Source organism: Vidua macroura, chromosome 26, assembly GCF_024509145.1.
Source record: "Vidua macroura isolate BioBank_ID:100142 chromosome 26, ASM2450914v1, whole genome shotgun sequence".
Taxonomy (NCBI): domain Eukaryota; kingdom Metazoa; phylum Chordata; class Aves; order Passeriformes; family Viduidae; genus Vidua; species Vidua macroura.
In genome coordinates, this window is record NC_071596.1 from 6,302,891 (window position 1) to 6,330,463 (window position 27,573).

At 59.4% G+C, this 27,573-nt stretch overlaps 1 protein-coding gene across 2 annotated transcripts in view; it reads right to left on the bottom strand.

Annotated features, from left to right (window-relative positions):
• Window positions 1-6,281: 6,281 nt before the first annotated feature.
• EFNA2 (ephrin A2) overlaps window positions 6,282-27,573 on the bottom strand; it is a 50,442-nt gene continuing 29,150 nt past the window's right edge. For both annotated transcript variants that reach the window (XM_053999523.1, XM_053999522.1), the window contains exons 2-4: window positions 11,659-11,948; window positions 9,912-9,977; window positions 6,282-8,700 (exon numbers count right to left, since the gene is read on the bottom strand). In XM_053999523.1, coding sequence (XP_053855498.1) covers window positions 8,579-8,700; window positions 9,912-9,977; window positions 11,659-11,948 — 478 coding nt within the window. In that variant the 3' untranslated portion in view covers window positions 6,282-8,578. The remainder of the gene's footprint in view (window positions 8,701-9,911; window positions 9,978-11,658; window positions 11,949-27,573) is intronic.

Sequence of the window (27,573 nt, forward strand, 5' to 3'; positions counted from 1 at the left end):
AGCAGCCGCTGCCGTGGGGCACAGCGGGATGGGGAGGCTGCGAGAAGTGGGGTTGCAACAGGGTTACGCCGAGGAGTGGGGTGGCACAAGGGGCAGGTGGCACCGAGGGGTCGCCGCCGTGCCCCGACCCTCCTGCGCTGTGCCCCCAGACCCCCGAAGCCCCAGGGCTGATGGCGCTGGTCGGTCAGTGGTGATGGGGGGGTGGAATCCCTGGATTCCCTGGGGTGTGTCCCACTTCCCGGGGCATCCGGGATCCGGGGCATCCATCTGGAGCCGTCTCCTTACTATAGATTAATGTACACGACAGAGGCTGGGCAGGGATTGGAGCTCTTCTGTGCAGGAGAACAGGGAGGGTCTGTGCAGCCCCCACCCCATCCTGCCTCGTCTATCCCAGCCCCGCTTTTTCTTGAGCCCCCTCGGCACCGGAGCCGGTCCCAGGGTGACCCCCCCCGTCCCCTCCCCGGCCACGGCCTCTCCCCGCCTGGCTGACTCTCCATACAGCTCCCATTTCGCTCCTAATCTCCCCTCTTAGTTTTTAATCCCCTCTCTCCTCTCAGGCTGCCTTTCCCTGTCCTCCCTCGCCTCCTCTCCTTCCCTCTCCCTTCGCCTCCCCCTCCCCGCAAGACAAATTACCCTTAATGATATGCTGAAGGCCATGACACCCATGTTGTCTCTTTGTCATCCTTCGCGGTGCAGCGTGAAAAGATAATACAAACCGCGGCACTTATCTACAATTGAGCGCCAAGACAACCTGCTAATCCCTTAATAACGCGGCGCCGGCCCCACGGCTGCGCTCCCGCCGCTGAATGCCAAATCGGCCAAATCGCCGCCGCTGCCAGCGCCCGCGGCCCGGCTCGGGGTGCCCCGGATCCCGGCGGGGCCGTGGTGCCACTGAACGGGGGCAAAACTCGGTACTGGAGCCGAGAGGTGCGGGGAGAGGGTGCGCGATGGGCATGGCAGAGCATGGGGGGATAATCAGCGACCGGTGGGTGCAAACGGCTGGGGAGATGGGGGGAAAGCCTCGATAAATGGGTAAAAAAGGACTGGGAGATGAGACCATCAAGTGGCAAAGGATGGGGGGGATAATCATCAATAAATTTATGCAAAAGGATGAGATGGGATCACTGAGTGGCAGAGGGTGAGGGAAAATCCTCAATAAATGGGTGCAAAAGGTTGAGGAGATGGGGGGAAATCCTTAATAAATGGACCTAGAAGGGTGCAGTGATTGGATCATCGAGTGGCAGAGGATGTGGGGAAAATCCTCAATAAATTGACCTAAAATATTCGGGGGGTGGGGGAAAAAACTCAATAAACAGACCCAAAAAGATGCACTGATGGGATCGTTAAGTGATGGACAACGGGGGAGGGGGGGGAATTATCATTAAATGAGTGCAAAAAGTTGGGAAGATGGGGGAAAATCCTCAATTAATGGATGAAAAGTATGGGGAAATGAGATCACTGAGTGGCAGAGGATGGGGAAAAAATCCCCATAAATGGATCCAAAGGATGCAGTGGTAGGAGAGGCGAGTGGGAGCATGGGGTGGGTACCAGCTCCGAGGGGGAAGAGGACGGATCCCTGCGGGCCCCTCCTGATTCTGCTGGTGCCCGTGGAAAACCTGTCCCAGGTGGCTGATCCCTTTCCAGCTGCAACCTGCAGGACATCTGGGCACATCTGGGCATCCCAGAGGGGTTTGTGCCTGGTGTCCAAGCTCCAGGATCCCAACTGTCGAGGGGAAATGTGAGCTCAGCGACAGCCCCACGGGGAAAGGTGTGACATCCCTGTAGGTCCCATCCCAAATCTGCTGGTGTCCCATCCCCGATGGTCAATCCCAGCACAGAGCAGGGCACAGACTCGACGTGCACCAACATCTGGGCACAGCTGGGCATTCCAGAGGGGTTACACTCGATGCCCATCCCAGAAATCCCATGGGAGAACGAGCATCGCTGCACCCAGCACGTGACAGCCGCGATGGGGACACCGGGTGACACCGGCATCCCCCGTGTCCGGCATCCCCCGCCCCACACCGCCCTGAGGACAAGAATTGCCGCTCAATTTCCGGCTCCCTTTCCCCTTCCCACCCCCGCCGTGATTTACCTCTCCCCAGAGGAGCCCAAAAGCTGTAAACACACTTTTATTTGTCAGTCGTGTCCCCGCAGCCGCGCGGCTGTTGGGAAGGTAATAAATGATTCCGGTCCTCTTGGCTTGATGATGTCGGGATTAGGAGCCCTACATATTTTATGGAAACCTCTACATGATCTTCCTTGATAAATCATTTAAATAGGAGTGTCTTTTCTTGGTGTGGGATATAAAATATTTACTGGAGCGGGTGAAGGCTGTTCATCCGTGTTTACCCTCCCGCTTCCCAGCCCGGCTCTGGTGACAAACAGCTCAGCCCTTCACCGGCTCAATGGCACCTCGGCTGTGACACGGGGACAGGCTCCTTGGGTTTGAAAGCTGGGAATTTTTGGGATTTATATGTTCCCCCAGTTGCGTTTTGCTGCAAAAAGAAGTGATTTTGGTGCAGCACCAGAGCATCCTCCCCGCAGCACCCACCAGCCCCATGCCAGCGTGTGTTTGCCATGCCACGACCAGCTCCTGCTGGCAAAACCAGGATTGCCGCAAGGATAGGAGCTCACCAGGGGAATTTCTGGGACCAACACATCCCCTCAGCTGCAGTTTGTTGCAAGAAGAAGTGATTTTGGTCCAGCACCCCAGAGCATGCTCCCTGCAGCACCCACCCGCCCCCTGCCAGGGAATGTTTTCCACCAGCTCCAAACTGAAACCCCGGGGTTCTCCAGCATCTCCCACATCCCCGGGCCTGGGTCCCCCCATCCCTGCCCACCTCATCCCCACCTCCAGCCCCGGCAGCCTCCGCAGCGTCCTGCTCCCTTCTCCATTAGCATTCATCGCAATTCTTTTCATTTGTTACCTGGCAGGGGAATGAAAACACGTTGTTCCCCGCAGCGGGGGGTTTCCTACGGCGAGCCCCAACTTTTCAATCATTCCTTGGCAGCGCCGTGGCAGAGCGCGGCCCCCCCGCCCCCCGGGCAGGAGCCGGCGCTATTAAAAGGCTCACCCAGGGGCATGTATTTTCCATAAGACGCCGTGTACATGCTGTGCAACATTCAGGAGGATCATGCTGGAGCAATTGGTCCGGATATAATGCCGGTTACCTTGCGAGAGAGGAGCTCCGAGGGGAATGGATGCTCGCTCCGTGCCTGGGGGAGAAATCGCTCCCCAGCAAATCTCGGGCTGCGATGCGGCTGCTCAGCCCCAGGTCCGTGTCTGCCGCCGGCCAAAACGGGCTCGGAACGGGGACAAAGGCGCAGGGAAGGTGGCCTGGGGGTGGGTGAGACGCAGTGACCTCCCGAGGTGCCCTCACCCATCGCATCCATGGGACACTGGCAAGAAATCCTTCCCTGTGAAGGTGGCGAGGCCCTGGAATGGATTTCCCAGAGAAGCTGTGGCTGCACCATCCCTGGAAGTGTCCAAGGCCAGGCTGGACGGGGCTTGGAGCAGCCTGGGATAGTGGAAGATGTCCCTGCCCATGGCAGGGGTGAAATGAGATGGGCTTTAATGCCCCTTCACACCCAAACCATTCTGGGATTTGCTGAATCAATGATTCCCAGGAATCCTCCACTGGCAGGGGGCTGCAGCAGCCCCCTCCCACCCCTCCACCACCCTCCCTCTGCCCCCCACGCCCCCTCCTCTCCCCGGGGTGCGGGGAATTAACAGCTGAACAAAACCAAATGTCCAGTGGCCCGAAAAGTTCCATTTCCTGCCCCGCGGACGGAGCGGAGGGAGCGGCCACGGCTGAGCACAATTACACACCCGGCTAGGCCGGCTCCTGCAAATCGATGGCCACAAAGGGCCGGGGGTCTGTCACCTGCCTCCCCCACCAGCCCCCCGCCCGCCGGGGCCGGGCACGGCCCCGCATCCCGACCCGGCGGAGGCAGCGGCGCTGCCGGCTGGGAGCCGCTGTTGTCTCCTCGCCTCCCCGCTCTCCTCTCCCGCGCTGTTTCCATAAATCATCCCCCGCTCTGGGATTCTCCAGGTGCTCCGCAGCTGGCAGCTTGTTGCAGGAGCGCTCCTGCTTGTACCGCTTGTACCTATCAGGAGATAAGGATGGCAGGAGAGGGATGGCCGGGCAGGCGGGGAGGGGGCGGCGGTGACAGCCGGAGCGGACGCGGGGCCGGAGGGACGTCCCGCATCCCCCTGCGAGCTGGAGCCGCCGCCGGAGCTGCTGGAGGGACGTGACGGAGCCCGGGAGGTGCCGGTGAGCCCGCGGTGAGCACACGGTGCTGCGGGGTGTCGTGATCCCCTGCGTGGGATGGGACAGGGGGGCGCGGGGATGAGCCCCCCAGTCCTGCTGCAATGCTCGGAGGGGCTGGTGGCCACTGTGCCAGCCTCGGTGGCCACTGTGCCGATCTCAGTGGCCGCTGTGCCACTTCCATGCAGGAGCCTGAGCCCTGCAGCAGCCACCAGCCCCTGCGAAGGCACAATGCCATGGGGGACCCAGGGGGGCAAGAGGACAGCAATGGAGCAAACTGAAGGTGGATGTTGGAGAAAAATTTATTTTCATCCCACGATGTTCCCAACTCCCTGCTCTGCCTCAAGCAGTCCCGGGGAGGGTTTGGCCTCCTGGTGAACCTTCCCGTGGCACACAGTGGCCATGGTTGCCCTGAGCCACAGTGGCTTCCCTGCTGGAACAGGCACCTCTGCGGCACAAAGTGGGAAAATGCCTCTGGAAAGCCCAGCAGGGATCGGTGAACATCCCTGCCTGGCTGAACGTCCCTGGAGTGAGGACCAGGGGAGGGAGGGAACTGGGGACCATCCTGAGCCTCCTCACGGTGCAAACCCGGACCACAACACCGGGGCTGGGGGAGCTGCACCCCCTGTGCTCTCCACAGCTGGAATGTTGCACCAGGTCAGATATTCCACGAGCCAGTGGAGCACGGAGCACCCACTGCCTCCAGGGGATTAAATGAAAAAAAAAAAAAAAAACAATTAATGCTGAAATGCTGAAAGGGAACAAGGAGCAGCAGGAATGGAGACCTCAGAACTGTGCACTCCGGGATCACCACAGGGGCTCTGGATCCCCGGGGGTCCTGGTGCCTTTGCTCTGGAGCAGGTGGGGAGCAGGACGGCACCTCCCAGCCTGACTCCATGGAATCAGCCCCAATTATCAGTGGGAATGACCCAGCTCCACTCACGTTCTGATATTGCTGCAATGGGGATCCTGCAGCCCAACAGGATCCAGCAGACGGAACATCCAGGCCCAGCCCAGCCCTCCATCACCACCACTCCTCACATCAAACCTCGATGCCTCTGCAGAAGAGACGGGCTCTAAATGATCCCATTCAGGCCCTAAAGCCCCACGACTCCATTAATTAATTACTAACGATGATCCGTCTCAGCCTCGCGCCTGCCCGCTCGCTATTTTTACCTCCCTATTTCCAACTCCCAGCGTTAAAAAAATCATGAGCCGGGTCTCAGAAAACCTCCTGAGCGGGTCTAAAAACCCACTTTTTGGTCAATCCCTGCCAGGCTCTTTCGCTGGTGGTTCCCTCTGACGGAGCACCGGCGGAGCTGGAGGTGGCACCCACGTCCCCGGTGGTGGGTGGCATCGCTCCCGCTCCTGGCACACGTATGGTCCTTATTAAAAAGCAAAATTAGTCTTTCACCCTCTGGTGGCAAAACTTCAGAGCTCGGATCAGCTGTGGGAGCCTCAATTAATCACCAGCGGGTTGTTCCTATTGCTGCTAATTATGCTGGAATAGGCACAAAATGCCAGGAAGGAGCACGGGCCGCTCCAAAAAAGTTCAGGATTTAAGAAAAGAAAGAGCAGAGGCAGAGGATGCTCGTGATGCCACCTCAGAGAAGCCTGTCCTGGCTTTAGTGGCCTGCCAGGACGTCACCTGTTGGTGTCTCATTCCTGGGGAAACTGAGGCAGCGGCAGGTGAGGAGCAGGGGCTGCAGGAGCTGCCAACCCCGAGCGCCCACCCGCCAGGCAGCCTCGCCTCCTATAATTAAGTACTATCAACAATTGCACATTAATTAATTTAATATCCATTATTATTAATTAACAGGGTAATTAAGTCCTTCCCGTAATTAACACACCACCCAGCCAAGAGGTCTGGCTGCAGAGCCCTGGTGTACCAAGGGAAAGGGGCTGCACAGGGAGCAAGGATGGACCCCCTGGACCCCCTGTGTCCCTTTGGGGACACAACCCTGGACATGGAGCCGCACGGAGCGGGGAAAAGTGATTCCTCAAAGCAAGGGCCTCACACGACATTTATTTGTATTTTATTATAAAAAAATACAGAATCCAAATGGGGGGTGAGAGATCCGGTTACCATCAGCACGACGTCGAGGACGAAAGCGGAAATGTCGAAGGACGGAGCGAGGCGCGACGGGGACCAGCACGGGGGGGACGGCGCCGAGGGCAGGGGGGGCTGCTCCGGGGGACCCCCAGCCCTCCCCCAGCCGGCCCCACTGCCGCCTCCGTCCTTCCACTCTCCCACAGTCGCTGTACACAATATAGATATTTATATATATAATCTATATATATATAAAACACAGACCGAAGGCCAGGCGGGTGCTGCCGGCTCCGCGTCGGAGCCCGGCGGGTGCCCCCCCACCCCCCCCCCATAAACACAATGCTTTTGTCACCTTCGGGAACCACGACCTGGTCTGGACACACGGGACAGGGACAGCAGGGAATGCAATTTTTTTTTTTTTTAATTATGTGGGGGTGTTTTTTTTTTTTGTAATTTTCTTTTTTTTGTAAATTTTTTTTTCTTTCTTTTTTTTTTTTTTTTTTTTTTTTTTTTGGATGGTGGGGATGAGCTTATTGCAAGATTCCAGCTTCCTAGTCTAAAAAATAAAAATAAAATAAAAATAAGATAAACCCTTCCATAAAATCCATTCTCAACAATACATAAAAAAAAACGCTCACAGTATAGCGCTGTATGTACAGGAACGGAGCCCCCCGGCCCCCACGGCGGGAAGGGCTGGGATCCACTCGGAATGGGGGGGCTCCAGCCAGGTCTGAGCCCATCTCTGGCATCTCCCGGGACCACCGACCATCCCTGGCTTCTGCGGGATGGGCACAGGACCTCCCCAAGGTGGGACAGCCCCAGATTTAAGGCGAGGAGGGGTCAGACCCCGGGGCTGCTGCGGGGTGACCCCTCCCTGGGGATCTGCCACCCCTGGGGTCACAGCCAACCTCAGATTGGGGGTTTGGGGGGGGGGGAGCTCACTTATTAATGCAAAGGAAAAGGGAAAAATCCCCAAGCCCAGCCCTGGAATGTCGGGGGACAATGGGGGAGCACCAGGAAAGTCCCACACGCGGTCGCCGGCCCCCCCATGGGGGCTCCTGTACCCCCAGCCAAGGCATCGGGGTGGGCACGGAGCAGGAAAATCCATGGCACACGCTCCTCCCGCCCCGGCGCCGGCCAAACGCCCTCGGAGCGACGCCCACGGCTGGGCGAGCCCGGCCTGCCGGCTCCCAGCGCCCGGCGGTGCTGCCCGTGCCAGCCGGCCATTCCCGGCCTTCCCAGAGCCGGCCCTTCCCGCTGCTCCCGGCGCCGGCCGTCCCCAGTGCTCTCCATGCCGGTGGCCACTCGCTGCTCCCGGCGCTGGCCGCTCCCGCTGCTCCCCGTGCCAGGCGTCCCTGGCGCTCTCCTCGCGGGCCACTCGCTGCTCTCCCAGTGCCGCTCCTGCGCTGGCCGGACATCGCCAGGGCTCCCCGTGCCGGCCATCCCAGCGTCCCCAGGCCAGCCGTCCCCCGTCTCCTTGGCTGCATCCCATTCCCTTGGCTGCTCACGGAGCCGCCCCGGTGTCCCATGGGGACGGCGGCGACACCCGTGCCACGAGCGGAGGGGACGGGGTGAACCCCCGGGTTCAGAGGGGGCTGCGTCCGTGCAGGCCCCCCGTGCCTGGGGCAGGGGGTGGCCGGGGGCGGCGGGTCCGGCTCCGTGACGTCCTGCGGCCGGGCTGCGAAGGAGTCCGTGCCCGCGGAGCCGGCGGCACCATCGCTGTGTCCGGTGGTCCCGGGGCTACCGGTGGCTCCGCCCACGGCGGGGACAACGAGGGCTCGGCGGGGACTCGAGCCCGGCCCGTGCGGGTCAGTCTGGCACCAGGGGGACCCCACGGGAACAACTCATCAAATAAAAATAAAAATATTTTTTCTTTAAAAAAAAACTAAACCGAACCGAACCAAACCAAACAAAACAACAAAACAAAACAAAACAAAACAAAACAAAAAAAAAAGAAGGAAAAAAACCCAAAACGGACGAGGACTCTGTATTTGGTCTAGAAATGTAAAAAGCAACGCCCCACTGGGACAGCCGGGGCTGCAGGGCAGGGATGGAAGTCGGGACCCAGCCCCCGGGACAGCCCGGCACCGCTCCCGGCGGGACGGCCGTGCCACGGCGGGGACTTCAGGCGGCGGCAGGATCCTCGCCGGCAGCACCGACCCTCCCTGGGCACCACGCAGGCGATTCGGGGCGGGAGGGATCCGTCCCCGGGCCGCTCCCGCCCCGCGGAGCCGCTCCCGGCGCGTCGGTGTCGGTGCTACGAGACCAGGAGCGTCCAGACGACCGGCACCACCGCCAGCGCCGCCGGCGGCACCCTGAGGCTGCAGCAGGAGTTGTTGCTGGTGAAAATGGGCTCCGGGGACTCGTAGAGGGAATCGTCTGTGGAAAAGGAAGGAACAGAGGGCGGGTGAGCCGGCGGGACGGCTGCGATCCGGGCTGGAACCGGAGGCGCGGTGATGCTCGGCACCCCGGGATTGGCGTCTGGCAGCATTCCCGTGGCGGTGAGCTGGGCGCTGACCCCTCCCCAAATCCTAGCTTCCCCAAAAGCGCAGCTGCCACCCCTGGGACCTGACACGGGGACATCCGAGTGTGGCTCCGAGGGTGGGAATGCCGAGGGGGCTCCCCAGGGCGCTCTGGTTCCTGCCCCTTTACCGGGATTACGGAGCGTTGTGCCCCGTCCCCGTGCGCCGGACGGGGGTGACATTGTCCCGGGGGTTTAGCCGGGGATGGACCCGCTCGGGGCAGGGTCACCCCTGGCCCACAGCCTGGGGGTCCCGGCCAGGGCAGCCCGGAGCACACGGGGGGCACGCGGGACCCCACGTGGCCGCTCCCCAGCTCAGCTCGCTCCGGTTTGCCACTGGATTATGGGTTTTTATGGACCCGGAGGCAGGAAAAGCAGAGTCTGGTCCTGCCTGGGGATGCTCCAGTGCTCTGCACACCTGATTCCCCCGTGCCCCCCAATTCCAGAGGGTCCCTCGTGCCGGGATGATGTTTCCAGACTCATTCCAGGGCCAGACCCAGTCAAGGGGTGCCCCCTCAGGGACCTCCCACCATCCCCCAGGCCCAGCCTCTCTCTCCCTTCCCCTCCTCTTCCCCTCCGCAAGATGGAACAAAATCCCAATATTATTAAAATACTAAAAAATAATATCGGGAGAGATTTTTCCCTCCCCTCATCCTGAATAGAACATGATGAGTTTTTACAGATGGTTCTGTTATGTTGGGTTTTATTTTAAAGCCACCAAAGGAAGGGAGGCGAGAGCCATCGGTTACCCGGTGACATTCCGCTGTCCCCGGGGAGAGCCGCTGCCATTTGCTAATTACACGTTAACAGGAGAAGAAAATTATTAATTTGTTTTTTTAAATGGCTGATTTATGCGAGTTGGAAAAGTAGCCACTGAGCAGGGACGATTATTGTTATTAATTTTTTTTTCCCTGTGTCTGGACAGTGCTGAGATGGCTCCAACAGAGCTGAGGGACCCTGTCCCCATCCCTGTCACCATCGGGGTGGTACCCAAAGGCCACCACTCATCCCCAACCCATGGGGCAGGAGCTGGGGATGCCCCCAGGGACCCCCCAGACCTCTCACTTACTTGTTGGCCGAACATAAACCTTCAGCTTCAGGCAGGGCCTGTCCACCGTGTTTGGGGGGGACGCGGCTGCGGGAGGAAAAGGGGACAAAGGGGGTGGATTGTGGGGACAGTGGCAAAATGAGGGTCAAGGCACTGAATAAAAATAATAAACATTGGGAGAAAGGGAGGAATCACAGTAATTATTGGGGTGATACTTCCTCTTAGGAGGAGAAAATGGGATTCTTTTATATATATATAAAAAGAGATTTCGTTTTCTCTTTTTTTTTTTTTTTTTTTTAATTAAAGCAGGGTTTTTACCCTTCCCTTTTCTTCTCCATTTTGGCACTTCACCCCATGGGGGGAAGGAAATGGTGCTGAGCTGAGCAGGACCATGAGCGCCCCAACTCCTCCATCCCAACTCCATCCCATCACCTCCAGGGCTGCTGCCAACCTTCCATGGGGATGGGGTTTTTTTTTACCCTCCCATTTTCTTTTCCTTTTTGGCACTGCACCCCATGGGGGGGGATGGAGAAAGCGCTGAACTGAGCAGCACCACAGGCATGCCATCCCACAGAATTCCATCCCATGCTGCTGCATCCCAGCTCCATCCCCAGGGCCAGCGCGTGCCCTTGACCCGCTCCAGAGGCACGAGCGTGTCCCGGTGCCGGCGGGTTAATGGATTCCAATCCGTGGGCTCGAGGAGGAGGTAATTTCTTTTCTTTCATGTCTGCTAAATACGGTTCCTCAAAGAGGCATAATTTCTAATGTTCCGCATGACGGGAATTCTAACCGGGTTAGCAATGATCAGCTTCCCATTTACTCCTGTGTAATCTCTCCCTAACGACATTAAAAAATAAAAAAAAATAAAATAAAATAAAAGCGGGGGGGTTGTTGGGGGGGAAGAGAGACAGAGAGAGTTGTGGCCGCAGTTATTGCGCTGGTGACATTTTACGGGGGGAAAGAGAGAGGGGGGAAATGGTAATTTAATATAGATAAAAGGAACAAATTAAGTGGGCTGAAAACAGCTGCTTTAGGAAAAAGAGGAGGAATGATAAGGCGGAGGAGCGTGGCCGTGGCTCCGGAGAGGGCGGCGGGGTTGGGGCCGCGCTTCCTCGTTTGGGTTTGGGTTTTATCCCAGCACCTGCTCCCAGCACTGCTGGATTATTTTTCCAGTGCGCTCCTCTCCCCCTCCTGTTCCTGTGGATGCTCTGGAGCTGGAAATTCCCTGCCAGGAGCCCTCATCCTGCAGCCAGCACCGGAGTTTCCTCCAGAGCAGGCCAGGCCGTTCAGGTTTGGGTGAGAAAGGGAGCCCAGATTCAGGAGAGCATGGGGATACATGGGAGAGCACGGGAATTCCATGTGAGAACATGGGAATTACATGGGAGAGCATAGGAATTACACATAGAAGAGCATGGAAATATATGTGAGAGGATGGAAATTACATGGGAGAGCACAGGAATTACATGTGACACCATGGGAATATTTTTGAGAGCACAAGAATACACAGGAGATTATGGGAACACTGCCTGGGGCTGGGGCCATTCCCAGCGCCATTTCCACTGGGATGAGACCAGTGCCTCTGGACAGTCCTGGTCATTGTAATGCCCAGAGCTGTGACAGCCCCAGCAAAGGTTTCCACGTGATGTTTGCCCTGAGTTGGACACGCTGCAGTTCTGGGGGGATTCTGCAGCATTTTGGGTCACCAATGCTACCAAAGCCACCAGGACCACCCCCGGGATACTCCCACCCCATCCCCATCCCCACTCACAGATGTAGTAGTACTCGTGGCCGGGTCGGAACTCGAAGCCCAGCGAGAAGGGGGTGAAGAGCTGGAACTTCTCGGAGAACTTGAGGGGCCCGTTGGGGGAGTCGGGGCGGTTGCACTCCCAGCGCTTGAAGCCGCGCTGCCGGTGGTCACAGGACGCGTGGCCCTCGTAGTTGACCATGTAGAGGATGTACCTCTCCATCCGCTCCGGCAGCGGCTCCTCGTAGTGCGGGCAGTAGATGTCCAGGTAGTCGTTGATGCTCACCTCCACCGTGTAGTCCCCGCGGTGGAACCTGCGGAGACGTTGGGCCAGAGGGTCACAAACTCGTTCTCGCTCATTTGGAGACCGGCACGCTGGAATCACGGAGTCACACAGAGGTTTGGGTTGGAAGGGACCTTGAAGCTCATCCAGCCCCCATGGGTGTTCTGTTTCTGTGCCCTGCTTGGTGTCCTGGGCTGGGACTCTGCCAAGCCGCTCTTCTGGGGACTGAAAAGGCTCTTGTTTGGCAGGAATGAGCCAAGGAGAGCCATTCCTGGGAGATCAAGTGGTGCCTCCAGCTGATCCAGGACTATCGGATACGTGGCTAAGGAGGGGAACACAGGACCATGGAATTCCAGGATGGTTTGGGTGGGAAGGACCTTAAAGCCATGGGCAGGGACACCTTCCACTGTCCCAGGCTGCTCCAAACCCCGTCCAAACTGGCCTTGGACACTGCCAGGGATGGGGCAGCCACAGCTGCTCTGGGCACCCTGTGCCAGGGCCTCACCTCTCTGTGATCCAAGGCCTGATCCAACCCCCCAGCCCCATTAACCTCCAGACTAACCCAGATCTTCTTTGTTTCATGCCAACAAACCGGCACCAACTGGCAGGAAACCACACAAAAATTATTCTTCCCGGCGGCGCCGGCATCGCCGCAGCCCAGCGCCGCAATCCCGGTGTCACTGGTGCTCTTGGCACCGATTATCCCAGAGATTAAGGGATTAGCAGCACTGGAGAACTCCGTGGCACATGCCAGCAACCCCCCTCCAGCTCCTCAGGGCGGCTCCGGTGATCCCCTCCCCAAATTCCAGACCCCCAGCACCACAGCTGGCGGAGCTCAAGGCCAAATTCGCCGTTCCCCTCTGGCAGCTTGGCTTTCCCTCCTCACTGATTGAGGTTTTTTCCCATCAATTTAAGGTTCCCCCCATCAGGTAGCCCCCCAACACCTCGGCACTGCCAGGGGCAGTGGTCACCCCACAGCTCCGGGGCTTGGCCGGTGGTTGGAGCGGTCAGCACAGCCCTGGTGGGCCGGGGACAGTGAGCACAACCCCCTCAACCTCCCAAAGCGGAATCTCGGGGGTCCCAAACACCCCCTGAGGCTCTGGCAGCTGCTGAGATGGCTTCAACTCATCCAGGAACACCCCGAAAGTGCATCCCCATCCCTGCGGTGGGATGGCGACGGAGGGTGACCCCCAAAAGGGAAGGGGGGGGGTCCTGCAGCCCCCCTCCAGCTCATTACCTGCCTCATAAGCTCTCTGATCACACAGGGAACACGCTAATTAAGGAGCAGGGTTTCTCCCTCTCCTTCCCTCTCCTTTCCTGAGCCAGTTGTGCCAACCCTGCCCCTGGCAAGGTAACATTGGAAAATGTAAAATTAATACAAAGGGCTGGAATTTACTGGGAAACAATTTTCAAATGCACAGAGAACAATAAAAAATATTTAAAGAAAAAACCAACAAAAAACCCGTCTTCTCTCTGCCTTTTATTTTAAAAAATTATTTATTTTAATGATCGTTACTAAAGCCAAAGCAAAGGCGGGGGGGCCCTCACGTATCAGGGGAATAACAGTAATAATAATTATTACATTTTTGGGGAAAAACTCACTTTGAGGGCCTTTGCCTGCCTGACAAATTGCTGAATTAAAGCTGATTAAAGATGATTAATGGCCCAGACAGAGATGGGGGGTGGCGCAGGGAGGGAGTCACTCTCCTTTGGGATGATCTTATGGGATGATCCCATCACCAGGGATGATGCCACTGGATGGGGATGATGCCGTGGGATGGGGATGATCCCATCACCAGGGAAGTACCCCGGGACACCCCCCGGCCTGGCAGCCCACGCTCCATGGACACCCCGGCTCCGGAGCTCCATGCCCCCACCCTCCCTGGGGTGTCCCCAGCACAGGACATGTCACCCACCGAGCCTGGCTCCATCAGGTTTGGGTTTAATTGACAGCTTCCCAGCACCGTGACACCCCTGCCCCTTCACGACACGAGCAAGAATCCATCGGAGGGAAATTGTCCGGAATTAAAATCTCGGAGCTGCTGAAGCCCCTTTGGCAGTTCCCAGCCCCTGTGTCCCCGCAGCACGCCGGGCAGGGTGGCATCTCCATGCTGGAAACACATTGGATCCTCAAGTTTTTACCTCTTGGATATTCACTATGGAGGGGAAAAACCCTTCTGAGAGGAGAGGCACCTGCAGATGGAGAGCCCTGGCCCCTGCAGGGCAGACCCAACCAGGAGAGGAAATCCCACACCCAAACTCTGGTCCTGCTCCCCCAAACCACAGCCAGTGCCTCAGTTTCCCCTCTGAGCTGCAGCAGCATCCTCCCAAAATTCCCAAATTCGGGCAGCGACCCAGCACAGGAACAAAGCGGATTTGTCTCTACACCCTGTGAGACCAGCCAGTGTCCCAAGGGTTAAATAATTCAGATTTTTCTTTCCTGAACAGCTTGAAAAGAGATATGATTGCGCCCACTGGAATACGGGGGGGGGGGATATTATGGATGGAAAAGAGCTATTTAAGCTGAGGAACGGTGTTGGCACATAAACAAATGGGTATAAACCAGCCATGAATAAATTGAGGCTGGAAATTAGGAGGTTTGGAACAACTGGGGGCCGGTTGGGGCTCACAGGGGCAGAGGGGCGAGGGGGGAACTGGGGCAGGGGGCCAGGTATGGGGCCCCCCCTGCTCCAAGGGCACCCGTCCTTGCAGGGCCAGGCACTGAGAGATTTAAAATCTCCCTTCCGCTTTCATCTCCCGAAATCTCCTTCATTCAAATAGTCACAGCGTGATCAGGAGTAATAAGCCTATTACAGAGCAAAATAAAACACAGCAGCTCCCCCCCCCGCCCCCCCAAACCAGCCCCCCCCCAGCCCTCCTGCCCTCTTTGGGGCTGTTAAATACAACCCGATGGAAATTCAGCTGCAGAGCAGCCAATGTCAACCCCCCCGGCTCCCCCAGCCCTGCAAGGTGTCCCCCCCTCAGGAAACGGGGACAAAGTGGCTCCCGGAGCCGGGGGGGGTGGCAGGGAAGGGCCCCCGGGGCGCAGGCGCCCACCGACCCCTTCCAGCAGCTCCTTTCTGCATTAATCCTGTTGCTCGGCTGGCTCCTGGCATGTCCGTGGCCAGCAATGGACTTCACGCCGGGAACGTTTAAGCCGGTTTTCCATCTGCTTCTCCTTCTCCTTGGGCAGCCGGAATCGCTGCCGAGCCCGAGGCCAGCGTCATCCCTCGGGACAACGGCAGCGCTGGGCAGGAGCAGACGGGGCCATCGCGGGGAATTTGGGCCATGTGCTGGTCCCAGTGCCCCGAAGGCTGATCCCTACTCCCTGCTCAAGAGGCAGAAGTCACCTGCGGAGCTGGGAGGGGATGGAGCCGGAGCTGGATGCACCTGGACACCTGTGTCCACCTAGTTTTGGTCCGGTGGGCTTGGCCACCCCCACACCCCACCCCACTGCCCCATCCCACCACCTCACCAGTGCCAAGGTTGATTTTAACTGTGTTTCCAAATACTTTCCATGGTGGAGAGCGAGCGTCGCCCGCACCGGCACCTCCCAAACTCCCTCCAGGCTGTGCCGGAGGATCCCAGCATCCCACCAGGGCCAAGCCCTGGCACTGGCAGGGATAAGATGACATTCAGGGGACACCCTGTCCCCATCCACCCCAACCCCCGGGAGGGTGGCAGTGACGAGTCCCAGTCCCCGGAGGCTCCGGCGTTGTCCCTGGTGCCACGGTGGGACAGAGCGGGGACGTCGTCGTGGCTCACGGAGCGCCAGTAATGTGGTCCGGAGGGACCCCGCCGTACACACAGCACCTAAATTATTTAATTTCTCCAAACTGCTGCACCTTTATAAATCATTAAAAGCTCCTTTTGATCTGTGTTAATGAGGTTTCCTGAGTGTGGGGCTGGGAAATGCTTCAGCGCCAGAAAGCGACGCTGCTGATTAAAAAAATAAAGAGGGGGCGAGCGGGAGCGTGGGGGGCAGGACAGGCACGGGCAGGGGCTGGGGCACGGGGAGGTGGGCACGGGGCGGGGGGCACAGGGGCTCCCCAGGGCCCAGCCAGGCAGTGGAGGGGCTTTAGGGATGCCTGTCATGTTTATGTTCTTTCCCTTCCCTTTCTCTTCCCCTCCCTTCCCTTTCTCTTTCAGTTTCCCTTTCCTTTTCAGTTTTCCTTCCCTTTTCTCTCTCCCTTTCCCTTTCCCTTTCCTTTCCTCTTTCCCAGAGCTTTCCAGCCAGGGAATCCAGGGAACACTCTGGTCCCAGCTGCGACCACATCCCTGGGAAATGTCAGTGCCAACCGAACCACGGGCAGGGCTGGGGCTCTTGGTCCTCCTGGTGCTCTGGGAAACAATTCCCCCTTTGGGAGCAGCGGGATGGGATCAAACCCCCCGGGGCTGTCACTGGGAGCCGTGGCGAGCGGGAGGGTCGGGTTCCAGCAGTGCCACCATGGGTGACCCCGTTGGTGACCCCGTGGGAGCGCCGCGGCGCCGGCCCTGACAGCTTTAATGCCGATATTTATCTCCGCTCCAAACCTCCGAGACCGGCTCCATGTTCAGGAGCTCAAACACCGGGATCGGGAATGACGGCGACGGCTCCGCTGACGGCAGCTGGGTTTGGGCTGACAGCCCCGGAGCTGCTCTGGCTGGGACAGGGGTGGAGATGGGAATGTGAGTGTGGATAGACACAAGGACAGGGATAGGGATGGACACAAGAACGTGGATAGAGACAGAGATAAGGAGAGGGATGGGGACAGGGATGGGAATGGGGACAGAGACAGGGATGGGGTGGGGATGGAATGGGGATAGAGACAGGGACAGTGATAGGGATGGAGACGGGCACAGGGATGGGGATGAGGACTGGTGCAGGCATTGTGGGTAATGAAAAATTCCATGCAGACCCAGGGGGCACTTCCCCAGCCCTGCCATCCCTGGAGCTGGTCAGGGACCAGCACTGCCTCAGCTGGAGCAGGGGAGCAGCAACCCCAGCCCGGCTCAGCGTGGCGCTGCCGGAGCTCACACCTCCACTGACGGATATTTCCCTTTCCCTCCTTTTAAGGTAAATGACAGAAAATCCCAGGACAGCCATCAGCCTCCGAGGTAACCTCGTCCCGCCTCGGCCGAGTTCCCACAGGATTCAGCGGCTCCTGTTACCTGGGGCAACGGCGGGGAAATGACGGCTGGCATCTAAATTGCCATCATTATGCTCCAGAGCCAACACTCCCCATTTACACTTTATTGTCATCTTTTGCTTTAGGGAGATGCTGAGATATTACAGGACGGGGTGACAGAGCAGGATGAGATGGGATGCACGAGGAGAGAGGCGCGGAGATGAATGGGGACCCCCGGAGCTGTTATTTCAGCCTGATTGCGGATCCGGAAGCAGAGCCGAGCCCGATCCCGCAGGCTGTGGGGAGGCTTTAGCACACAGAAGAAAATAAAATTTGTTTAAATGCAAGCGCCAGCCTGGCGGGGCCTGGGCACGTGGTACCTGGGAGAGGATTCCCACCAAAGCAGTGCCGAAAACGCCGCGGAAGCGGCTCAGCCTCCTCCAGCTGCAGGGATACTCATGGAATAATGGGAACTGATCCTCACCGACAGCTGGTGCTGGCACCGCTCTGTGGGGCTGGCACCCCTGGCACCCTTTGTGGGGCTGGTACCTCAGTATTGGACAGGTATCCCATTGTGGGGCTGGCACCCCATTACATCTCCTGCATCCCGCTGTAGCACTGTGCCCCATTCCAGGGCTGGGCACTGCATTGCGGGGCCAACTCCAAGGATACTCCTGGGCACCCCAAAGCAAAACCTGCTCTTGGTTCTCCAAACTCCAAGTTCACTCTCCCTCTCCATCCCACTTTTTGCCAAGCTGCACAAAGGAAATGCAAAGCCAAACTTGGGATGTCACCCCCCCATCCCATCCCCACACAGTGACTGCAGTGACACAGGGCCAGGGGGGCTGCTGGAGACAGCAGGGGAGGAACGGGGCCTTTCAAGTCTTTGCAGTGAAAAAAGAGAGAAAAAAGCAGAGCTCAAAAACTGAGAGCAACTTTTCAAGGAAGAGCCAGAGTGGCTTTGCCCTCAGCCCCACTGCGCCATGCACAGGATTGGGATCGGGAGATTCCTTCCCACACAACGCCTCCCTGAGAGGAACCCCGGAGCTCACAGTGCCTGGGATAAACCCAACCAGAGCCATGGCCCCATGGATGCACCAGGAGCTGGGAGTTCCACATGACCCAGCACGACACGGACACGCTGGGTGGATGGACCCTGCCATGATGCCAAGCACGGATCAGATGGGTTTTTCCCTCAGACTCATGACATCACCCTCTTGTCCAGAAAAAACACAGGTGTCAGCCGGAAATCGTGGTTTTAGCACTCAAATATTCCATTTTCCACATGCCACAGCCTATCCAGAGGCATGAACCCACTCCCCAGGCAGGTGAAGCCTCTTTTTGGGGAGCTCTACCCTCGCCCCACAACCAAAGCTCCCTGGAACCACTCCAGCTGCTGCAATTCCCACCACTCACCCCTCATTAGCATGGATGCTCATTAGCCCAGCGCTGAGACTAATCAATACTGCCATTAACCGACTCCCTGGAATTAATGCGCTTGAACCTGGCAGGCCACAGGATATTGGTCATTTTTCCACTTAACCTGGCAGGAGGAGTTTTTCCCTTTGCTGGTAGCAGTGGATGACGAAGGGAAGCTGGGTCAGTTCATCCCTTCAGCTCATGGCTGCTGGTTCACCACCAGCTTTGGGCTCACCACCACTTTTTGGTCATCCCAAGGTTGTTGGATGCTCCCAAACTTCAGGGACCACCGTCAACAACAGGAGAAGGGCAGCCCTGTCCCAAGCCATTGGGTTGGAGACCCTAGAGAGGGTTCTGGGGTCTCCCTCACAGCACAGGGACACCCAGATCGTGACCCTCTGGTGCCACCCCATTCCTGCAGCTGCTCCATCCCTTCTGCGCCAGGTTCCTGGCCCCGGAGCCCTGGGCAGGCACAGCTGAGCTGCTCTCCCGGGCACCCCAGAGCCACCCTCCCCTGCTGCTCCCGCCGCCTCGCAGCGCCTCTGGCTAAACAGAGATCAGAAATGTTAGATCTTTCCTAACATCTCCTGCCAGCACTGTCAGTGGCCCTCTCCAGAGTACCAGGGCCCTCTGTTATGTAAACACAGCACATTCTCTGTCAAAGATTAAAAAAAAAAAAGCCTCATTTGCACATAAAAGCAGCCTCTGCACTAGTTACGGGCACTGTGGCATGTAAGGAAGACTGTAGGTTAAATTCAATAATAAAGTGGGGCGGCGCAGAGGTCCCGCTCCAACTCCTTCTCCCGCAGCCCGGCCCCAGCTGCTCCGGCCCAGCCTGCGGCCACCAAGTGGTGCCGGTCACGAGCCCCTGGGATGGGGACTGAGGAGGGACCCTGAGCCCCGGGCTGGGCTGTGGGTGAGTGACCCCCAGGCCCCTCACTGCACCGTGCCAGGCCACCCTGAGACCCCACCCTGGTGCTCCTCTGTGCCCCGTTCATGCTCATGGCACCCCAGGCTCCATCATGCCCATCTCCTCCCTTGGCACACCACTCAGAGCGGGGCCTGCTGCCCCGCATCCCTCCCCACACATTTTTGGGGGCTGGCACCGCCCTCACGCCCCAGCACAGCTCTGCCATCGCCAGGAGCAGCTCCCGGCTACTGAGGCACCAGGAGCCACACCGATCATGAATGCGACACCGCCCGTGTGGCATCCCTTGCTGCCAGCCCTCGGTGACGCGGTGCCCTCCAGGGTGGGGGGGCACCGGGGGGGTCTCCGGCCACGGCTGCCCCTCGCAGGGAGCGCCAGCGGCCGGCCGGCTCCGGGGATGGCGGCAGCCAGCCGGGCCCACGGCCGGGTCCGCGCAAATCGAATCAGAGCAGAAACTCAACTGTCGGAGAGACAGGGCTGGGAAGTGTCACGGTAATTGTGTTAGTGCCAGCTGCACCGGGAGCCGGGGGCACGGCAGGGTGGGATGGGCACAGCAGGACGGCACACAGCAATGGGCACACAAGGGTGGCCACAACAGGACGGCCGTGATGGGATGGGCAAAGCCAGCACAGGGGCTCGCAGGACACCCAGATCTGTCAGGCCCAGGGGGAGCAGTGAGGGTCCAAGAGGGATCAGGGCAAGGGCCAGCGGGCCCAGACAGCCGCAGAAGGGGCAGAGCCAGGTGGCAGGAGGGGTCACAGTGGTGGTTGGCAGTGAAGGTGACGGGGCCACCGGGCTCCAGTGGGAGGCGATTCATTCCCAAATCACTGCGTGTCACCGTGCAGCACACGCGTCCCCATGGCCGGCAGCCTGGCACACAGGCACCAGCCTGGCATTCGTGTCCCCGTGCACACTCAGCCCCGCGCACACCGGCCCCGCTCACGTCCCCGCCGCCGTCGGGCGCCGCACGTCTCTCGCAGCCGGACGCCGGGCACGTGCCAGCCGTGCACGGGATCACGCGTGCTCATCCGTGCTCGGGGGCTCACGCTGAGCGCCCTAATTACCGCGTCTGGCCAGGCGGGCGGGCGCTGATAAGGGGCACGGGACGGAGCCGCTGGGGGTTATCAGCCGGTGACAGCCGGGCCCCCCGCCGCCCGCGCCGGCTCCGCGCCGCAGCCCGCTGGGACAGCCGGATCAAGGCGCCCTTTGGGGGTCTCCAGCGGGGGATGGGGCAAACAGCCCCCCAGGGGTGACCTCATTAGCACGGCCGAGCCCCAGCATCGTTGTGGCTGGGCCTGGCATGCTGCAGGCAGAGCCTCAAGATGTGGGGTCACCAGCGGCACGGTGTCGGTGCCAGCCTCTTGTCTCATCTGCTGTCACCTCCCCGCTGTCCTGGGGGTGACGGACAGCCTTTCCTGGGACATCCACCCTGCCAGTCCCACTCTCACCAGGCTGGAGGGAGATTTTGGGTGTCCCTGGTGCTGTGAGGGCCAGGGTGGCAGCAGGAAAGGCCACTGAGGAGATAGATCAGTGTCACACTCTGGTCTATGAGCCAAACTGGCCACTGTCCTGGCACTCCACAGAGCCGTTCCATTTGTCTCATCCCAGAGCCACAACTGGGACACGGCACGGTCCTACTGTGACACCAGCATGGTATCCACTGCTTCTGTGCCTCAGTTTCTCTGCCCCAGGGCTGGATCTTCCTGCATGGTGCAGGTCCAGCAGCAGGAGCGGCAAAGAAGGAGCACATTCCCCATCCCAACTGGCTAAAGACACACAAATTAACATGGATAAACACGGGCTGGTGCATTATTTCACTTGTTGGCCACTATTTTCGTCTGGCGGCTGAATTCCAGGCAGCGGTGAGATGGGTGGCAGCAGGGAGGGGGTTGGCAGGAGCACCGGTGACTCTTTAACCTTGGAACACTTGGACTGGCAGGGAATTTGGGGCGAGCAGCAGCGGTAATTTGATCGGCGGGAGCCGGGCGAGCGCCGGCCCCGCAATCACCGGGAAAACGCCGACGCGGTGGAAATCGGCCGCCGCTGCCCAGCGGGGCGTCACGGCGGGGCCGGGCGGGCGCGGGGACACGGCTCAGAAGGACGGACACGGCGCGGCACGGGGCAGGCACCTGCCTGTCACCCCGCAGCCCCCCGCCTCTGTTCAGTGCCACCCTGGCATTGCCAGGGGACACCGGGCGGGCCCCAGACCCGCGGTGACCCCCGGCCAAAGGACAGCACTGTCCCCCCGTCCTGGCAGTGCGGGGCTGCGGAGCCAGAATTTATCACGCCCCCCCCCCGACAGCTCCCTTTGACAGGGTCTCCGGGGGGGCCGAGCAATGCCTTTTGTCTGCTCAACAATTAATAATTTCCTGGCTAATGATGAACTCCGACTTTCCAAGCAGGGAGTGGCTGTGTGTGGGAAGGAGCTGGCCCTCCCTCACCCCGCCGTGCCCCCTCGCCACAACCTCTCTCACGGCCGGGTGGAATGTTGGGGCACCCAGGGATAAGGCTGGGCTGTGGGACACCCTGCATCTCACCATCCTTCCCACAGGCACGCTGGCCCCCAAAAAGGGTGCCCCAAAAGCAGGAGGATGGTGCTGGGCTGGCAGGATGGGTCCCCCTCTGGCGGTGCCAGCAGGTGGGTGCTGCGCTGTGCTGCGGCAGCAGGTGCTGGCAGCGCTCTAAGTGCCACTGGCGGCAGCCCCGGAGCGCTCCAGGAGCAGATAACCGGCTGATGGGGCTGAGCTAATGGAGAAAATCCATTTAGGATCACTCGATACTCTCCCCTGGGCTTTCATTACACCTCGGGGCTCCGCAGGGCACCGGGCCCTGAGCCGGCCTCTGCCAGCCCAGATCCCATCGCTGCCGGCTGGATGTCTCGGCAGAGGCACTGGCAGGATATGGAGAGGGATGAGGGGAAAAACAGTGGGAAGGGATGAGCATCGGAAGGAATGAGGGAAGAAATGCAGGGAGGGATGAAGGAAGGAGTGTAGGAAGGGATGTGCATGGGAAGGGATGCAGAAAGGGATGCAGAAAGGGATGCAGGGAGGGATGCAGGAAGGGATATGCAGGGGGAGGGATGCAGAAAGAGATGCAGGGAGGGACGCAGGAAGGAACGTGCATGGGAAGCGATGCAGGAAGGGACACAGGGAGGCTTGTGCACAAAGCCTGCAGCCCTGAGCTCGTAGCTGCAGGTGACAAGAGCAACACCAGCAATCCCTGCGAGGGACAGGCACAAACTGGGCTGTGATGGGGCCTTGCCCTGGAGCAGCTCCCAAGGAGGCCAGCCTGGCTCAGTGCCACAGGCAGGAACAGCGACCCCCGGGGCTGCGGGCACTCAGGCCGGGCTCCCCGCAGTGGGAAAGGCGACAGAGCCATGAAAAGAAGTAAAATAATTATCAGGCGCTGGCGGCTCAGGCTCCCGCCCGGCGCGTTCTGTTTAAGGCTAGTTAATAGCCAGTGTTCTCTGGTTAGGCCTGAATGACATTTCCAGAGTTATAATAACTGAGCTATTACTCGCCGTATTGATGCATTCCCCCCGCCGGCAGCGGCTCATCCCGCGCCGTGCCGCCCGGCCGCCGAAAGCTCCTTTAGTCAATAGCACTTCTATTTTTCATTACTCCCTGGAAATGTGGCTCTTGGAAGCTCATCCGTCATTCAATTACGCCCTGGTTCAGTCCTATCATACACGTGTCATAAAGTTCCTCAGATCTGAACTGCTGTTAATTTTCTGCGCCATCCCAAGGGGATGCCCGGGACGTGCCTGGAAAGCAACCAGGCAGCCGAGGGCATGCCGGGTACGGGCGCTCCCGGGAGCGGGGGCTGCGGCAGTGCCGGGGTGCCCGGGCACGGGGGGGTCCAGCGCCCGAGGGGTCACCCCGGAGCTCGGACGCTGTCCCTTCCCCACGGCAGTGGTAGCGGGCCTGGCGCCGCACGACCTTGGCAGCGCTGGGAATTTATTCCTCGGGCTGGTTTATTCTTTTATCAGGTGTTGGTTTAACAGGGTGAGCTCCCCCCCTTCCCCTTTAATCCTAACGGCATCTGTGTTCGGCACGTCCGTACCCAGAATAATCACCTGCCTGGCAGATTTGTCACTTCACCAGATGTAATCGGGGAACTTTTTTTTTTTTTTTTTTCTTTTTCTTTTTCTTTTTGAAACTCTCCTTATTTTCTGTTTCTTAGAAGCTGCAGCTCGCGGGCAGAGGTAGCTGCTGCAGGCAGTACCTGTTCCAGGTCACCCTCCCCAAACCCAAGGGTTTGCTCTGCTCAGCGCCGCTCTCCAGCTGGGTTTTGCCTGAGGGGAGGATGACAGGGCAGTGGCACAGAGGGTGGATGCCAAACACTGTGCCATGAATGATGGCTGTTCTTGCCATCCTCTGCTGGCAAGAGCGCACCTGGATGGGCACAAAGCCTGAGCCAGAGGGGAAAATGGGCACAGGATGAGGCTGGGGGATGTCAGGGATGGGGGATGCTGAGTCAGAGGGATGCCAGGTGAGGGGAATGCAGAGGTTGCTCACAGCGTGTCCCTGCACAGATACCAAGGACCAGCAGCTCCTTCACAGACTTAAAAACTCCCACCCAAGAGGTGATGTTGGCTCTGCTCCCCTCCACAGCCCTCCAGGCACCACTCCTGCTCTCCCACCATGGAGCGCCTGTGGCTCTCTCCCAGCCAGGGCTGCCCTGGGGATCTCTGTCCGCGCTCTCCTGTCTGGGGGCGTCCTGTCCAGTCCCCTCCTCGGTGACTGGGTGGTCTCAGCCACTCCACGTGGCCTCGCAGCAGGACAATGACCTGGTCACCGTCCTGCTCCTCCGCACTTCGGTCCCACGGGGCCTCCCACACGCTGCTTTCCCTAAGCCGGGACGGACACACGGCCGGGTGGGACAGACACACGCCCTGGTGTTTGTGAACACTGCCACTTGTCAGCTCCTGGGACAGCCGTGCTCCTGCCAGGCCCCTTCCTGCTCCTTGGACAGCTCCGGCCATGCCGACGGCTCTGAAGGGACTGACAAACAAACATTCCCACCAGGAGGATGAGCCAGGAACAGCCCAGCCACGAGGCTGCCACGAGGCTCTCACAGCCCCGGGACAATCACCGGACTGTCCGTCATGCTGGAACAGCTTCTACCTCAGCTCTGATCTGGGAAACTGAGGCAGGGAAAGGCCTGTGGATGTGCAGGGTGGGATGTGTGAGCTGGGCAGCTCCCGAGCATCCCGTGCCCGCGGGCACCCTCTGCCAGCTTGGCTTTTCCCTTCTCCCCTCCCAGCCCAGGCTGCCGCTGCGCTCCGGGCACGGCTAAAGAGCGGCCTAATTGATCTCTGACGAGGCACCAGAGATCGATGCTGGATCCCGCTCCAGGCTCTGTGAAAAGCCATTTCTCCTGCCCGGCCGGGCAGCACCGCCCCTCGCCCGCAGGGAAGCGCCCATCGATCGGGGCAAGGATCGATCGGGTGGAGAGGGGATGGAGGGGAGGGCGGCCACCCCCGCCGAGGGGACTGCGGGGAGCACCCCCGGCAGCCCTTTGCTTCAGCCCCGGGGCTCCAGGAGCTCCCCCGGCACCCAGCGGGCCCGGGCGGCGCCACCAGCAGGCTCCTTGTCGCCATTCCAGGTGACACAGGGCACAGCCAGCAGCCAGGGGGGCTCCTCCCTGCCACCTCCGCCACAGGGCCAGGAGAGGAAGGGAGGGGTAAACAGAGGCACAGAGCCCAGCGGTCCCCGCGAGGTCACAGTGCCAGCAGATCCACACTGATCTCCTCGCCTGACTTTTCCCCCCTTATTCCTTCCCCTTGTGTCCCACCGGCCAAATTTGACCTAATTTGGTGCAACCGGCTGGGGTCTTCACTTCTCAATGCCCCCTCCTCCCTTCTCCTTTCACTGGGGTTTAAGCCTTTTCACTTCATCCATTCACTCCAAGACTAATCAGATTAAAGCCCTGCCCGGGGTGCTGCCTGCCCTCGCACAGATTCACCCCCTTATCCCCCTTCCCCTCGCTTCACCTCCTTTTTCCCCTGTCAGGTTTTGGCAGCCAACTCCAAGGTCCGGGCATGGCCATGCCAGGGGGCAGTGGTGGCACCAGCTGCCCTTGTGTCCCCAGGGAAGGGCACAGAGCGGGGGTTCTGGGGGTACACAAGGGGGAATATTCTTCTGGAATGATGGGGGTGCAAGAGAGGGATGAAGAGGATGGCAGGACGGGGATGAAGGGAGTGGCAGGATGGGGATAAAGAGGGTGGCTGGATGGGGATGAAGGCAGCACCAGCCACAGGTCTCCAAAGCCATCCTGCTCTTTGAAGAATCCCTCCTCTTCCTCAGCCTGGCTTCACATCCCAGGTCGAGTAAAAGGAGCATTTAATTTAGGAGAAATTTAGGAGGAAAGGGTACTTTTTACTTCTTCCCCTCTTTTCATCCAGAATCATCAGTGGGTGAGGGGTGAAGCCAGGACCACGGTGCCCACCCTGGAGCCCCCCAGACGCACACAAGACCCAGACCCAACACCCAGAGCCTGGGGTCACCCACCAGCCCCCACTCCGTGGCAGCTTTGGGAAAGGAACAATTCCCCACTAGAAACTTCCTGGCCTCATCCCACGTGCTCCAGCCCCAAAAATCACCCAATGCCCCCACCTAAACCTGAACCATCGATTTCCATTCCCCTTGGCCCAGCCCTGCACACAAACGCATTCGCCACGGCCCTCTCCCCGGCAGGGATTGTATGCAAAGGCGGAGAGGGGGAATGAATAATTCATCTCCGCTGTCTTTCAGAATTACACTGTGGAAAAATAAATCTGAGACTACTATATATTTAAAAAAAAAAAAAAATTTAAAAAAAAAATAAAATAAAGGAGAAAGGAGCCGGGGGCGCGGGGAGGCAGCGCTCGGTTCGCGCCCCCGCGGCCGGAGCGGGATGCGGAGATGAAAAGCGCCGGCGCGCCGTGGCTCCTCTTCCATTGAGCGACTCCACATTCAGGTCCGTGCGGAAACCACCGGAATCCCTTCCTGTGCTTTGTTCTGCGGCCCTTTCAGCGGGGGCTTACGGGGCTGGGCAGGGGGCTGCGGGGAGGGGGGGCGCAGGGCTTGGGGGGGCTTTTGAAGAAACCCACTCATGCGTTCGGCTGGTTGAGTTCAAGGGGCAGCGAGAGGGGGCTGGAATGGGTGAGGGGGGGCTCTGCTGGGTGAGAGGGAGCTGCCCTGGGCTGTTCTGGTGATGGGGGGGCTGCCCTGGTCATGCGGCTGTGCTGAGGGGGGTCGGGGCTGCCCTGGCTGAGTGAGGGGCTACCCTGAGATGAGCAGGGGGGCTGCCCTGGTCTGGGGTCCAGTGTGCCCCCCCTGACTCAGTCAGAACCCCCTCAACACCACCCTGCCAGTGCCTCTGCAATCCCATCACGAAGGAGGGATGCTCTGCCCCATCCCAGAGGGGTCCTGGCTGGGTTTAGGGCCATGCCCTGACCCCTCCTGGTGCCCAGAACACCCTGAATGGGACCAGCCTTGCCTGCATCCCCCCTCGCAGCTGGTGGGGGCCACGTGCTGCCGCGCAAACGGGGAGGGGAGGAAGCGGGAGGCACTTTAATTTGGCTATTTAAAAATAAAGAAATAACGCAGGCTTTGAAAGCCCGGAGGGGTCCCAGCGGAGGGACCTCATCCCCCCTTCAAAGGCCGCCTCTGCTTTCTTCCCCCCGCTCACAGCACACAAAGGTGCACGAGCACTTTCGTCTCTGTGGAAAGACCTTTTTAATTGGTTCCAGGCAGAAGGTTAAAATCTCTCCCCTTCCCTGTGCGCTTGGCTAAGAGGGGAAAGGGGGGAAAAAGGGGGAGGCAGGGAGGAAGGGTTGTATGGAAGCAAAACAACTCTGCCCGGCGTGAAGGGGCTGAGCTTGGGGGCACCCAGGACTGGTGTCCCCAACATGGGGTCCAGGGGTCACTGAGGGCGACGGGGATCCAGGTGGGAGCAGGGGAGACCTGGGGGGCTGTGGGGGGGCACTAAGGGGGCTGTGCCAGGCTCTGGGGCAGGAGGTGCTCACAAGAAAAGGGAGATGCTTGGTGTGAAGTTGCTCAGTGCTTCCATGGGAATGCAGGGTTTGAGGGTTTCTGCAGATTCCTAAAAAAAAAAATGGGTGGAAATGTGGTGCCTGGGGTCTTCTCATGGGGAGGAAGCTGGGCAGAGCAGGAGGGCACCCAAGGGGCTGCTCCCACCTCCGTGTGTCTCCCCAT